At 36.9% G+C, this 14,937-nt stretch overlaps 1 protein-coding gene across 5 annotated transcripts; it reads left to right on the forward strand.

Moving 5' to 3' along the window:
* The first annotated feature begins 681 nt into the window (after nt 1-681).
* On the forward strand, nt 682-14,695 carry LOC147511493 (uncharacterized). 5 transcript variants are annotated; one of them, XR_015219418.1, is made up of 14 exons: nt 683-814; nt 889-958; nt 1,050-1,155; nt 1,224-1,375; nt 4,323-4,360; nt 4,557-4,636; nt 5,445-5,512; nt 6,407-6,728; nt 7,599-7,711; nt 7,790-7,855; nt 13,254-13,344; nt 13,450-13,596; nt 14,146-14,183; nt 14,303-14,695. XR_015219418.1 is itself a non-coding variant. In XM_086603191.1 (14 exons), exons 1-13 carry the CDS (start codon nt 783-785, stop codon nt 14,159-14,161), a joined length of 1,236 nt encoding a protein of 411 aa, XP_086459317.1. In that variant the 5' UTR covers nt 683-782; the 3' UTR covers nt 14,162-14,183; nt 14,303-14,695. The 5 variants fall into 5 exon arrangements, 4 of the variants coding, with proteins under 4 accessions (XP_086459318.1, XP_086459317.1, XP_086459319.1 ...); XM_086603191.1 differs by having other exon boundaries at nt 13,450-13,531; XM_086603190.1 differs by having other exon boundaries at nt 687-814; nt 13,450-13,517.
* Nucleotides 14,696-14,937: the final 242 nt, after the last annotated feature.

The following is a 14,937-nucleotide window of genomic DNA, read 5'->3' on the forward strand; positions in this document are numbered from 1 at the left end:
CCTTAATTTTTTCTCTAGTAATGGTAATCTAACGTTCCCGAGGTTCCAAAGTGTACTGATTTCATCATCGACTAGGGCTTTTAGACAATGGGGTTTTAACATATGGGTTGGTCATATTACTAACAAATTTACCACAAACCATTAATCGCCCATCTTTTAATCTTATTGAAAGATTGAAGAGATTAAGAATTCTACAAATTTAATATTATAATTTATGTCTTTCTTTCTTCATGTTGCTCTTATAAGATTTTGATCATCCTTTAATAAAATTTGTGTGCATCTTGTTGACGAAATCCCTCTCTTTTATCATTTAAGTTCATCACGTACAGTTCATTCCCAATAATAAACAATAAAAAGATGGGAAAGACTGAAACTTGGAAAAAGATGTGGAATGTGGATTGAATGGTCCTTTTGGTACTGTACTGTAATTTGTTTTGGTCCATATTACTTTCTCAGTTCCAACTCAACCAGTAAAAGATTTTATATTTTGTTAAGGGTTAAAATCTGCTCTATCCAACGGTAGACTGATCAGCGCGCTCCTTAGGGTAGAGAGATGGATCTCTCCTAATCGGGACTCTATGGGTAGAGTATGGGTTGGATACATGGTCAACGAACTCAGCAGCATATCCTTGCAAGTTTGGATCGAGTAACTAGATCCGGGTCAAGACTGGCCCAATAAACACATTCCACACGTGTACTACGTAACTAAAGACACGTACAACACTCTTCACTTCACTACCTCGTCATCTCAAAAAGAAGTACGCACATAAATAAATAGATAGATGATTGCTTCCAGGTCTTGGTCTTTTATCAGGTACTCCTCCCTCCCTATATTTATCTTGCCTACACAAACAGAACGTAACAACTAATCATTTCTTCTTTTATCAGAGTTGGTCATGCATGGAAATTAGCCAACACTCATTTTCTCTCTAACAACTCCATACATTTCTTCCAGCAGGTATGAAAATGACTCATTTCTCCTTTGAATTGGTTCTTTTTTGTTATTCTAGTCTGCATATTTACACAATGTAACGTGTTATATTGTGTAGGGTTATAAAGGGTATCATGGTTTGAGTAATTTTAGTAATACTATGGATAGAAGCAAAAAGCAGAAAGTGGTTAAACCTGTTTGGAAGCCCATTTCTACTCAATCCTGTGAGTTATTTTATTTTATTTTCAATGTGATGGTTTTTGGAAATCGATAGCTGTCGTTCATTTATCAGATGTTGGAGACCTTGGAGTGCAATGTACTACTTCTAGTTCGATTTCTAGACAGACTGAACTTAAAGGAGAGGGGTCGGTGTTTTCAGAAGATGTAAAGGTGGACAGTGCTAAGTCGGTTATTAATACTGGAAAATATTCCGTTTCAGTTGAGGTAAGTGGACATATTTTAACTACTTAGCTGATATGGTGATATTTCTATTTGGAAGTTATGGCGTATGAATAAAGAGAAAGACAAGAATAAGTGCCCACACTTAACTACACGAACCTAATACAGAAAAAGAGCCAAAAAATGTAATCAGATCCCCAATTCTTGCAAATGATCGTAAACATCAAGATGTTGTTTGGGGCGAGGGTAATCATATTCTTTCACTTTAAGCTCTGCCCTCCACAACATTGAATTTTTAAGTAAATAACTCAAATATACCATCACTCTTTCACACATCACCTTATTAACCTGGAGAATTTTCTGGAGCATCTCCCTATTGCAATTGTTTGGACTCTGTGGAAAGAAAGAAAATAGAGTATAGTACCGGTTTCAAAGAAACTCTATTGGTCAATGCGAGGAGTCAGAATTGATGTGTGATTGGGGTTCTTGCTAGTAGCCTTGTAGCATCTTGGTACTCTGGTTCCAAGGTTTTTTAAGTATTACAATGAAGGTCTATTCAGTGAAAACTTCTAATTACATTATTTGGAGATTCATATGCTACATTGGTACATGCTTGGAACTTAGGGGTATGAATTTCATGTGCATTTTGAGAAGGTTGATTAAGAAGTATCATGGTAAATGATTCCCCTGCCATTCCATTGTTTTTTTTTTAAATTTTGAAGGGAAGTGGGACTGATCAACGCCTATGTTGGCAATATTAGAAGAGTGAAAGAGTGGGTGTAGCAGAAGGCTTCAAGGTGATTGAATAGAAATCTGTATCACAAACTTCCAATTTGCTGATATTTTCAGCCGGGACGTCTGTCCATGCATTGATCTAATTGTTAAGGACGACTAAAAATAGTAAAACGACAAAATTTCAAGTAAACTTCGTACTTACAGTAGTTAAATCTGCGAGAGAGAGTACCTCATGGTTTCGTCTTAAAAGGAGGTTCAGTGAGTGATATGGCTTTTCCAGAATCAGATGTGAGCTACGCCATATTTGAAACAAAATACCAAACAAAGACCAACTGTACTTTCCAAATTAGTGCTCTTGACCAATCTGACAGAGCTGTTGGTTTATATTCGAGTCTGGCTAGAAAGTAAGTGGTAAGCGTGAGAGGTTATATTTCATGGTTTAGAAAGTGACGAAGTTAGACCAATTAGGGTTCGTGATTTGTCAAGGCAATTTATGGAGTTGTAAGGAGTTCAGTTAGGATAAGTTTTCAAGGGTGTTGGGTATAGGTCATAGAGTTAGGTGTGGCAGGAATATCTGAATTATGAATTACCTAATCAGGAAAGAAGAATCTCAATGCGAAATGCTTGTTCTTGGGTGTAGGGCTATGTATTGGGATTTTGTTTCAGGTATAACCCAAGCAATTGAGAGATTGATGCTCTGACTTTTCATTTCAAACAAAGAAAAAAGAAGGAAATGACCCGCCTCTCTATTAAAAAGAACTAGATCGCCGGTGCCGACTAGCAAAGTCGGTAAAACCTTTGGGTGATGATACCAGAGGTTTGGGGGTCGAACCCTGCCAGCATCAAAGAGTTACTGATCTCATTTAAAACAGGCTTGCCAATCAAAAAAAAGAAAAAGAAAAAAAGAACTAGATTTCCATCTACCTCCTACAAAATGAAGATAGATAGGTACACAGATTTGTGTGTCATCTTCGATTCAACTACTCTTTCCTACATTTTACTGATTTTTGAAAGTGACCTAGGAATCTAGGATGCAAGTCATTCTTTGCAAGTCATTGTGAACTTTTATCCCTTCTACCGTTCTACTATTCTTCTGGGGAATCAGTCTCTCATTTACTCAACTCTGTGAAGTTTCTCCATTCACTTGTATTGGTTTCGCAAACCAGGCACCTTGTGGGTCTTTCTCTCACACTACCCTCTTTGTACACTTTTATCATGCAAACTTATTGGAGCATTATCTCCTATGAAGTCCAATTTGGTATATGACTGAAAGTAGTCTATGACATTTTGAGGGACTGTTTTACTAGACAGTAGTCACTTAGCAACAAGCAAGGCTTGTGTAACTCTGATTTAAGCAACAAAGAGCTGTAAAGGGCATCTGATCAGTCATTTACTTTTCAGGGTTCCATTTTATCAAAGCCAGGTAGTTAGATATTTGTTTCTTTGTATCATTCTTTTTTCTTTCAATAGTGTACTGAATATAAATCTTCATCCAGCTTAGAGACTTTTGGTATATTATTGGAACACTCTGTTGCATGGGTACGCCCTATTTTCCTCTGTATCGCGTACCTGTGTCATGCGGACATGGATATGGACACGGACATGGACACCCGGACACAAGCAAAACAGTACCCTAATTCTCAGATCTCGCCGTGTCCAAATCGTCGTACCCGTGTCCAAACTAGACACTCCGTCCCGTACCCATGCAACACAGTTGGAACATTATCTCCTATGAAGTTTAATTTGGTATATGGCGGCAAAGTAGTCTATCACATTTTGAGGGACTGTTAGTAGACATTAGGCACCCAACAAGACCCGTGTAACTCTGATTTAAGCAACAAAGAGCTGTAAAGGGCATCTGATGAGTCATTTAACTTTCAAGGTTCCATTTTATTAAAGTTGGGCAGTTAGATCTTTGTTTCTTACTTTCTTAGTATCATTATTTTTTCTTTCAACAGTATACCCTCCTTAAAGTAGTTGACTTTTCAACAGTCAGTTCATTTTTTTTCAAGACCCGTGTAACTCTGATTTAAGCAACAAAGAGCTGTAAAGGGCATCTGATGAGTCATTTAACTTTCAAGGTTCCATTTTATTAAAGTTGGGCAGTTAGATCTTTGTTTCTTACTTTCTTAGTATCATTATTTTTTCTTTCAACAGTATACCCTCCTTAAAGTAGTTGACTTTTCAACAGTCAGTTCATTTTTTTTCCTTTATTTTTAAGAAAAAAATAAATTTACTGACAGAGTCTTTTGTGCAGGTAGCTGCTTCCCTGATTCGTTTTGTAAAAGGAAAAGGGTATGGCCTATGCTTTTGTTAGTAGTTATGTCATTTATTCATTTTGATCACTAAACACCTCCCAGGGCTCAACAAGTGGGCCATTGTACACTTCATGTTGGGTTTTGTGGGTTTGCACATTTGAGAATTGTTGAAAAATGTGACTCTTTCGTAGAACTAAACTTAATCTTTCATAGTTATGCTTGGTGTTTATCAGGGGATCCACCCAGAGACAAATTGAGGGAGAGACGGGAGCAAAAATTGTCTTTCCTTCATCCAGAAAGGAGAATTCCATTGGTATTCATCTTCTCTTCAAATTGTTAGTGCATTATATAAAGCATATCTTATGTCTGAATAAGGTTTAAACTTCAGAAACATCGACAAATATTATTGATGATATTCCCATCTCTAGTTCTTCAAACTATGGTGCTTCTTAATGGCGTTTAATCTCATATTTTTCATGTGTAGTTAAATAAAATCGCTTCTGAATTAATAAAATGTTGGTTCACCAAACTCGTTGTCACGGATACGTGCAGGGAAGGTGCTCACAGCATGCACGCTCGAGGCTATGAGCCTGCAAGCGAGCCTTTTTGGGTGAAAAGTAACAACCTATACTGCAAACTGTAAGCAGAAACAAAATGTAAAGAAGGCAAGAGTAAATTGAAATGCTGAAAAGTCAACTTTTGTTGATAGCTAACAAGTAACAATTATTACAAGGCGGCAATAGAAGTGCAAGAGGAAGGCAACTGAGCTTGTGAGCTTACAAAGTTGGTGTAGAGGATGCTCGTGCCCCCTACAATATGGTTGTTACAAGATTTCCACTCACTACAAAAGGGACATAAAGTCCCATAATACTCTACTCCCTGAAGACTCAGTAGAAAAAACGAAAATACGTTTATTGGACTATGTACATGAACTAACATAACCATGAGAACTTCTCTCCCGAAGAAAAAAAAGAAAAAGAAAGAAAAGAAAAAGGGAAATGAATAAGATATGAATTTGTACTCTCAAACTGTGACCTGTGGAATCTTTTTACGTGACAAAATTATTTGCTTCTTGATGGTAGATATGATAATTCTTGACTTCATATAGTTTCTCTTTGCAGTTATTGAAGGGGTTTCCAGTGAAATTGTTACTAAAGCTTCCGAAAAAGTGCAAGTCATCATAGAGGAGGTCATTTATCTTGTACCTTCTTTGTAGTGTTTGGTAATGTTTATAACTTTAGAACAGGATAAAGGCATAAATCTACTAAATTCTATCTTGTAACTTCTTATTCGGCTTTGAGATGTTAACTGTGTTTCCAAATTATTATCTTCTTTCAAACACAGCCTTTGGCACTTTTCAGTTTTTGAATATTTTTCTAAAGATTCTACTTCTTTCTCTTCCCGCAGTAGGTTCCAAGTGTCGTCTATTACATCTGAAGTTATTGTTAATTGTTTAGATGCATGTTATATGGCTTTTAGGGCCTAATGCTGATAGAAAAGCATTCCTTCTGCAATTCTTTTGAAATTGTCCGGTGGCCTGCTGGTCAAGCCTTGGGAGACTTAGGCCCAAGCTCTTGGTTCAATTCCCACCTTTAACCAGGGAAAATGAGATTTAAGGGGTTAGAAAATAAATCTCTAACCATTAAAAAATAGTTGATAATGTTTACATAAGGATTAAGGCATAAAGCTAAGTAATTGTATCTTGTTAACTTCTTATTCAGCTCTGAGATCTTAATTCTGTTTGAAATACTACTTTCTTTTAAACACAATGTTTGGCTCCTGTACAGTTGTTGAAAAAACAGAGATTTCTTAGATATCAAATTAACTATACTTTTCCAATCAAAAAATAAAATAGAGATTTCTTCCTTACTTCTCTCTATTCCTGCTGTGGATTCCAAGCATCAACTATTACCTCTGAAGTTATTTTTGATTGTTTAGATATGCTGACATTGGTTGGCTTTATCCTAATGTGTGATACCATTATAATGTTTCAGTTTATGAATTTCGTTTGCTAAAGACATTTTTTTTCAACTTTACTGTCTATTTCCAACAGTGCAGCTCACAATCTTCTCATTAATTCCAGGCAGTTAAAAGCCCAAATCTTGATTATTCTCATTTTATATCACTTCCATTGGCCGTTCATCCTGAGCTGGTAGATAAGCTTATTAGTTTTCAGAACTCTATACTGGGAGCTAGTGATTCTAGCAAAGCTGAGACTCTTTGCAGTGAATCAGATGGGGATACTTCTGATGAAGCAGAAGACAATGCACAACAGTTAGATATAGGACGTGATGTTGCAGTCAAGCTTAAAGTGGTAGATGAAAATGAGCAAGTTAAAGTGGACATAAAGAAAATACCTATTGTCCGCTATCCACCTAAAGCGTCAAAATCCTCTAACTTATCTGGTAAAATGAAACTTTATGAAGTATCAATGTATCATAATAATGACATGTACTTTATGTTCCTTGATTTCAGCATATGAGGATCAATTTGTTGTTTGTTGTTTTCCTAAAGCTATCTATATGGCAAGTGGCTATTTAGATGTGAGTGGAAAGGTTTTGGCAGCATTATTAATTTAAGGGTTAACTAGTATTACCCCCCTACTAGATGAGCCAATTAGGATTTCCCCCAACTAGATGGGGAAATTAGGGTCTCCCCCCTGAGTACACACAAAAAAAAAAGTCAGGGGGGAGACCCTAATTTCCCCATCTAGTTGGGGGAAATCCTAATTGGCTCATCTAGTAGGGAGGTAATACTAAAAAATCCTTAATTTAAACATATTGTATAATGGCATAGTCAGTGTATGGTTTTATTGAAGTCATTGGATCCTTTTCCTCGTTTGAGAATCTTCTCTGTTTGTGAGGAGGCACCCCTCTTCCCAAATGGAGATTTGAACAAACCTTCCAAAGTCGAGTGTGGATTAGCATGTAGCCACTTTCCTAATCTATTTTGTTAAGACTTTTTGTTCTACATTTTCCTATATCGTCGAATATTTCTTACCTACAGAAGTAAACTGTAACTTGTCACCGACTTATCGGATATTTCTTAATTATTACAAAGTTTGTTTCTCATTTAACAAACTCTTGATGACTGGCTGAAGGGGAAACTCAGGTGTCTCTAAGTGACTAATACTAATCATTCAGATTTGGAAATACCGTCATGACTTCATTATCTAACATTGGCTGCTGTGATACCCTTCAGAAGTTAAACTTTGTTTTCCCCATGTTTTACTTCAGTTACAACTTACCGACGTATTGATTCTCTTGTTTTTGCAGACTTGGGAATAGACAAATCTATATTTATCAAGCCCAAGACATTTCACTTGACTGTACTTATGCTGAAGTTGTGGAACAATGAACGTATTACCGCAGCTACTGAGGTTTTACAGGTAAAAGTTCTGCTGCTTAAAGTACAATTTGCTTGGTGGTGAAGATCTTATTTACTTGATGTTATCTGTTCTATACAGGAAGTAGCCTCAAAAGTTGTGGATGCATTGGAAGGAAGGCCTGTTTTTGTTAGGCTAAAAGGGCTAGTAAGATTCTTTGCTTGAATTGATTTGTAGCTCATAGTATTGATTCATACTTTAATTGATACAAATGATGTCAAACTTCTTTTTAGAATTTAGTGTGTCAACATTGAAACTGATGACATACTAAATATGAAACTATGGACTAGGCAACTTGCAAAATCCCAAGCATAAATATGAAGCCATATTTCAAATTCAAAGTAATACATAAAGGATTGGTAAATAGTTAAATACTATTTTAAAGAGGTCGGTCGAATGAAAAACTGGATACTCAAAGTTGTTTGGAGTACCTGATCCAAACAACCACATAGATAGAAAAGATTATTAAAGAGACGAAAGATTAAGCAAAAATAAAACAAAGAAGATTAACAATGGAGGAAAAAGATCCTCTAGGGTTTTCTCTTATTGATGTCCAAAACAGATCTACAATAATAAGAATGTTTTCTACTTGCTCCTTCTTGGATTACAAGACTTAGGAGGTTTTCTCTCTCTTTACTGTACTTGCCCCTTTTGGATTACAAGACCTATTTATAGAGTGGGATACTCTCCTTACTCTTAGAGTTCTACATGCACTAAATTGCCCCTATTAGGGTTACAAGACTTAGTGATAGAGTAAGACTCTTTACCCTACTCAACAAGTGTTTGACAAGCATTAGAATTCATAACAATATTCTATCTCCTAACTCATAGTCCCATAAGCCTATAGTAGAACTAGCCTTTAGTAGACGGAACCGTCGTAGTAGAACCATCTTGTATGACTATCCTTCTGATATAACCATCCTCTATAATTATCCTTCCTGTATAACCATCATGTCAGAAGCGGAAGTAGTGACATGAGGAAGCGGTGACAAGAGGCGGTGACAGGAGGTGGAAATTATTGGCGGAAACTATTAGTGGAAGAGTTATTAATGCTTGTAAATATCCTCCTGGATCATGGCTCCCCCTTTTATGAGCCTTGAACTCTTGCTCAAGCTAAAATTTGAGATGAGGGAACTTAGAAGTCCCCTTATCACGACTGTACCACTTGAACTTGTTGGACTTGCTAGGAAGTTGGCTTCTACTAGGGGTGTGCATAAAACCGAAGCAACCGACCGAACTGTCGGTTTTCGGTCTTTCAGGTATTGGCAGTTCGGTTCAGATAAAAAAAACTAAAACCCGACTGGGTTGGTTCAATCGTCGGTTTTTAATTACTTGAACCGCTGAAAACCAAACCAAACTGAACCGAACCGAACTTCTATTTCTAACCATTATATCTCAAGGTTTCAACATTTCAGATCTATAACTAATAAGAAAACTAACCCTAATAAAAGTTAACTTTCTACCATCTCCACTTAAACTGCCGCCGCCTCTCTTTCTTCTCCACCATCCTCTCCTCTCCAACAATTCTTCTTCCACTCTCTTTCCCTCAACCAAACGGCCATCTCTATCTTCTCCAATGGTTATTATTCTTTTTTTCTCACTCTCTCTTATACTACAAGAATACTTATTTGTTTTCTCTCTCTCAATCTTATTTTTGTTAAAATTAGATATTTTGGTGTGGAAATTTGATGTAATACCATAATAAAGAGTAGATCTACTTTTTATTCTTGATAGATTTGTCCAAAAATTTGTTTTTCCACTTTGATTTAGTTTTATTTAGATTTGATTTAGAAATTTTTTTTACTCTCAAAGAACCGTTTTCTGACACATTTCATCCTAGTCAGCAATAGTTAGTTAGATTGTAGTTAGTTAGATTGTAGAATTAGAGTATATATAGATGAATGTATAACAAGAATCTTAAGAGAGAAAAATAAATTTCAGTTTGATGTTTTGAGGTTAATCCTCTTCTTCTTCTTTCATTTCTGTTCTTGAATAAGAACATCTTTATGGTATCGGAGCAGACAATTACCTTACGGTATCAAATAAATCCAAATTTTTTCTTCAAATGACAAGAAGTAATCGAGACAATCGACAAACCGATCCGAAAATGTCGGATTGGGTTAATACATTGTAGCTGCTTCGTTTGGTTAGTCATACTTGAAAACTGAGCACGTCGGTTCGTCGGTTCGGTGGTCGGTTTGGTGCCAAGACCGACCCGTGCACATTGTTTATTGTGTCGAGCCTTGTACTTTTCATGAGATTTCTTCTGCTGTGTTGTGATGTCTCTGTCTTTCTCTGTCTTTCCGGAGATCACTGAATTTCTTCCGTATTATGCCAACTCTCGCTTGTTGCGAATGAGATAACACCACTATGGACGAAACCTTTGATGGTGTACTCTGCTCTAAAGGATGTTTCACCAATAACGCAAGTTTTCCACAAGCATTAACCATCCTTTTGACTTGAGTTGTCGTCACTAAGTTTTCACTTGTATGCTCCTTACAAGCATTGATGTGAAACTCTTTGCCATCCTTCAAAAGACGATACTTGGAAACTCTTCTGTAATGGATGGCATCTCGGTCCCATAGATACGGACTCCCAAGAATAACATGACATACATCTAGGACCCCACGTCACACGTAACCTCATCTATAAACCGGTCAGTGATTGCAAATTTGAAAGTACACGGTTTAGTGATCCTCAACTCTGAACCTTTCTGTGTCTAGCCTAATGGGTATGGCTTCTGGTGTGGGGTTGTCGCCAAACCCATCTTGTTCACAAGAGCTTTGAAAATCAAATTCTTCTGACGACCTGGATCAATGATAGCTTCTACAACACTTTGCTTAACCTGTATGTTGACATTGAAGAGTTCTTCACGACTAGCATCATCTGAATCTGTATGGGCTTTGACCATAAGATTGATTTTTGTATAAGATGTTCGTACCGGTGGAAGTTCTGCTACTGCATGCGTCGCCAAAGTTGATTTCTTATCTTTCTTTCCCCTTCCTTCTTTAGGTTGAAGTTCAGGGTTAAGTTTCAAACACCTTTCTTTTGTGTGCATTGTAAGTTCACAATGGTCACAGTAGTTCTTCTTCGCGGTCGAACCGTTTTGACTTCCATCTCTCTTCATGTTATTCTTCCAATCAGATCTGCTTCCAGACTTATGCTTGCCATCTTTCTTTTATGCTTTACTATTCTTTGACTTAATAGCAATAGCAATTGTAGGTCTTTGCGTATATACTCTTCAAGACCTCCGATATACATCATAAAAACATCGTAGTCATCAACATCGATGTCTAAAACCAGTGCTTGGTTATGGAATTCAGTGGTATACTCCTGTACGGTTTGACCAAACTTCTGTCAGTAGTGCTGCCACTTAAACCATCTTTCTTGCTCAATACCTATCGGGTAAAATTGTTTTCGCATCAACTCTTTGAATTTCTTCCACGCCAATTTCTTTACATCGTGGCGTTTGTGGAAAGACTTCCACCATGTAAGAGCATGACTAGAAAATTTCAATGTAGTGAACTTGATTTTATCCAAATTTGAATACTTATATATGGTGTAATAAGTTTGTAGGAATACTTATATATGGTGAATTTGAATCCAGTTATCTAACTTATTGGCGTCAACGGTTCCGTCATAAGTTGGAATATCAACCTTAAAGTTGATTTTGAGGTTTTGAATGGGACGCATAGATTTACCCACATCTTCATAAGATCTGGTGTCTTTAGAATCTCTATCTTCAGTTTTGTTGTCTCCATCATCATCTACAAAAACATGCTTCTTTTCGGCATTAACTTCACCTTTTTTCTAAAGTGGTAGTTGGTGAAACTTCTTTGGCAGACAACGTTTCCAGTAACTTGTTCATCTTAGAAGTTAGGGTTTCAACTTGTTGTTCAAGTTTTGTGAGTCTTGTTTTTTCTTCATCGTCAAACATCATCACTTTCTTCTTTCTCACCACTGGTTTGTTTTTTTTTCTTCACCGGATTGCTTGTTACGGTCACGTAAACCACCTAAACCACAAGATCTTGGTGCTCTGATACATCTTGATCCAAACAACCATGTAGATAGAAAAGATTATTAAAGAGACGAAAGATTAAGCAAAAATAGAACAAAGAAGATTAACAATGGAGGAAAAAGATCCTCTAGGGTTTTCTACAATAATGAGAAGGTTTTCTACTTGCTCCTTCTTGGATTACAAGACCTAGGAGGTTTTCTCTCTCTTTCTACTGTACTTGTTCCTTTTGGATTACAAGACCTATTTATAGTGGGAAACTTTCCTTACTCTTATAGTTTTACATGCGCTAAATTGCCCTGCTAGGCTTCCAAGACTTAGTGATAGAGTGAGACTCTTTACCCTACTCAACAAGTGTTTGACAAACATTAGAATTCATAACAATATGCTATCTCCTAACTCATAGTCCCATAAGCCCATAACAGAACTAGCCTTTAGTAGACGGAACCATCGTAGTAGAACCATCTTGTATGACCATCCTTCTAATATAACCATCCTTTATAATTATCCTTCTTGTATAACCATCATGTCAGAAGCGGAAGCAGAAGCGGTGACAGGAGGAAGTGGCGGAGACTATTGGCGGAAGAGTTATTAATGCTTGTAAAGATCCTCTTGATCAGTACCTAACCAACTTTTTTATGTGTTAATGTTTCTTAAAAAGTATAGTAGATGAAACAATTGGCGGAAGCAACAATTAATTAAAATCCACAGTTTTTAGAGAATATTCAAGAACCCTAAATGTTGTTCTTTTGTTTCTAATCTCATATAAACTTTTAAAACATCAACTCTAACCTAAACTGAATTACCAGCCCTTATTTATAACTACCAACTAGGGTTTTCTTTGTTAAGCAAAGAAATTACTAACATACCCTTGCATTAAATAATTAAACACAGAAAAACCAATTAAACTAAAGAGGCCGCCTATTGCATGCACCCATGGGCTTGACCAAGACTACTATGTCCACATCAAAAAGCGCAATATTGTTAGGGTTTTGCAGTGGTGCTATATATTGGTGGATATAGTACTTGAAATTTTATAGTTTATGTAGGTTTGTCACCATTTTACATCGAACTCGAACTTTGAGATCATGAATGTGAATGTACCAACACATCCACCGTAGACAAAATATCCTGCTAGCCTATTGCGCGTGTTGCCGTGAGAACTTTTATTTTTTCAATTTTTGTGAGAATCATAGTGATTTTATGTCATCCCACCCCAACACAAGTTTGGAGCATTTGCGTCGAAAACTACACATGAAAAAGACCACATTAATGATTTTATGTTATCTCAATTTACCTTTTACACATCCCTCAACATATTACTGTATATAGATAAGCTTCACAAGTACACACCAGTTCTATGTTTAAGCTAGAAGAAAACCCATTTTTTTTACCCAGAAACGAAAAAGGAATTGAGAATCCATTATTGTGCTTTCCAATGAACATCTATTGTATGGATGCTTTTGTTAAGAGTTATGTTGTTTTACCACTTCACTGTGCAGAATATCAGATGAATGACTCTGTTTGCAGGAGTGCATGAGAGGTCCGTTAGCAAAAGCCCGAGTTTTATATACTCCGGTGGAAGTGATTGGCGGCGAAGACCGCTTGTTACGTGCCTGTCGTATCCAAATGATTTTTTAAAGCAAAGGAATACTATGTTATTACGAAACTATTTTGTAAAATACTCTGCAGGGTGCCTCCTTTTGAATTTCTTTGACATTCTTAGAAGTCATTACTGATGCTTATGTTGAAGCTGGACTTGTTTTTGAGAAGGATGCTCGCCAAAAATTTAAGGTAACACGTCAGAGGTAACACGTCGGGACTTTTCTCTCTCCCTCCCTCTGGACAATAGTCGCATTACAACATCAACAAGGTACCCATTGATGAACTCAAGAAACCTAAGTTACATTGACACGGATAGGTGTGTCCGTATCCGAGACGGATACAAAGTGACTGACACGGAGAATTATAAAAAATTGAGGTATATCACATACAATATGTGTCCGATATCGGACATGTGGATACTCATCCGACACAGATTATTTTTGAAATACAGCGTGTCCATGTTACATAGCAAGAAACCCATTGTTATTGGTTCTTTTCAGATACCACAAGATTCCATGTTCGAACATTGAACATGGCATTGGACCATTTGAAATTGATATCCCCAGAGTTGCCCATCTGACCAAAGTTTGAGACATGGTTTGGTAGTTCAAGAATCCCTGTCTGAGAGCTAAAGTTTTAATTGCTCATGTCAGGCTATCCTTATTAAGTATGATGAGTGAGATAGTGAATTAGAGGCAAATTTTTAGTTCGACCACTTTGACATTGCCACTGTATGGCTTGGCAGCCTGTGGTGGCTGTTTATAGCTTCATATCAATAGCCGTGGATTAACTTTTGTTTTGTTTCCTTGAATTTTAGTTGCACGGTACTGTGATGAATGCAAGGCACAGGAAGAGGTGATTACTCTTGGCTTTGCTTTCTTTTACTTAGTATGTTGATATGTTTCTTTCCTTCAAATGTTGGAGGTAGTTGAAGGTGTTTACATTACATGAATCCTGATTAACGGAATTTTCAGGAAGAAAATGACAAAAAGGTTCAATTCATTTGATGCATGGAGCATCATAGAACGGTATGGATCGGAGGACTGGGGGAAGTACATGATTCGCGAAGCTCATCTATCGCAGAGATTCATGTTTGATGATTATGGGTACTATCATCGCTGTGCATCAATACCCTTTCCTGAAAATAAACAGGTTGAGTGATTCTTTTCTTCTGTGGACTGATCTAATTTTCACTCATAGTAACTACAGTTTATGAAAAGTAGGTGGGCACTGTACTTTGTTATGCCATTGCAAGCTTGCATAATGTCTATTCCAAATGGCTTGACGGTGTAAGTTGGTCCACTTGGTGAATTGGCTGTTTTGAAAAACTACCCTTGAATACGAATGCCACCTTGAAGTCTCATAAATTTGTTATGGTTGTAGCAAGACATGTTTGCTCTGAACCAGAGACAACCATCTTGGAATGATCTCAGACCATTTGAAAGTTCTAGTCATGGGCACGTGCGCTTTAATTTGTGAAAGAGACGTAGTAAGTGATGCATTTTAGTGGTAACCCTCCCATTGTCCGATCCCGATGCTCTCTAATGAGACTTACCTACCAGCACAATCTAAGCTTATGACACATCTCACCTTTTTCTTTAATGAAAAG

This window comes from Coptis chinensis, chromosome 3 (genome assembly GCF_015680905.1).
Source record: "Coptis chinensis isolate HL-2020 chromosome 3, ASM1568090v1, whole genome shotgun sequence".
Classification (NCBI taxonomy): domain Eukaryota; kingdom Viridiplantae; phylum Streptophyta; class Magnoliopsida; order Ranunculales; family Ranunculaceae; genus Coptis; species Coptis chinensis.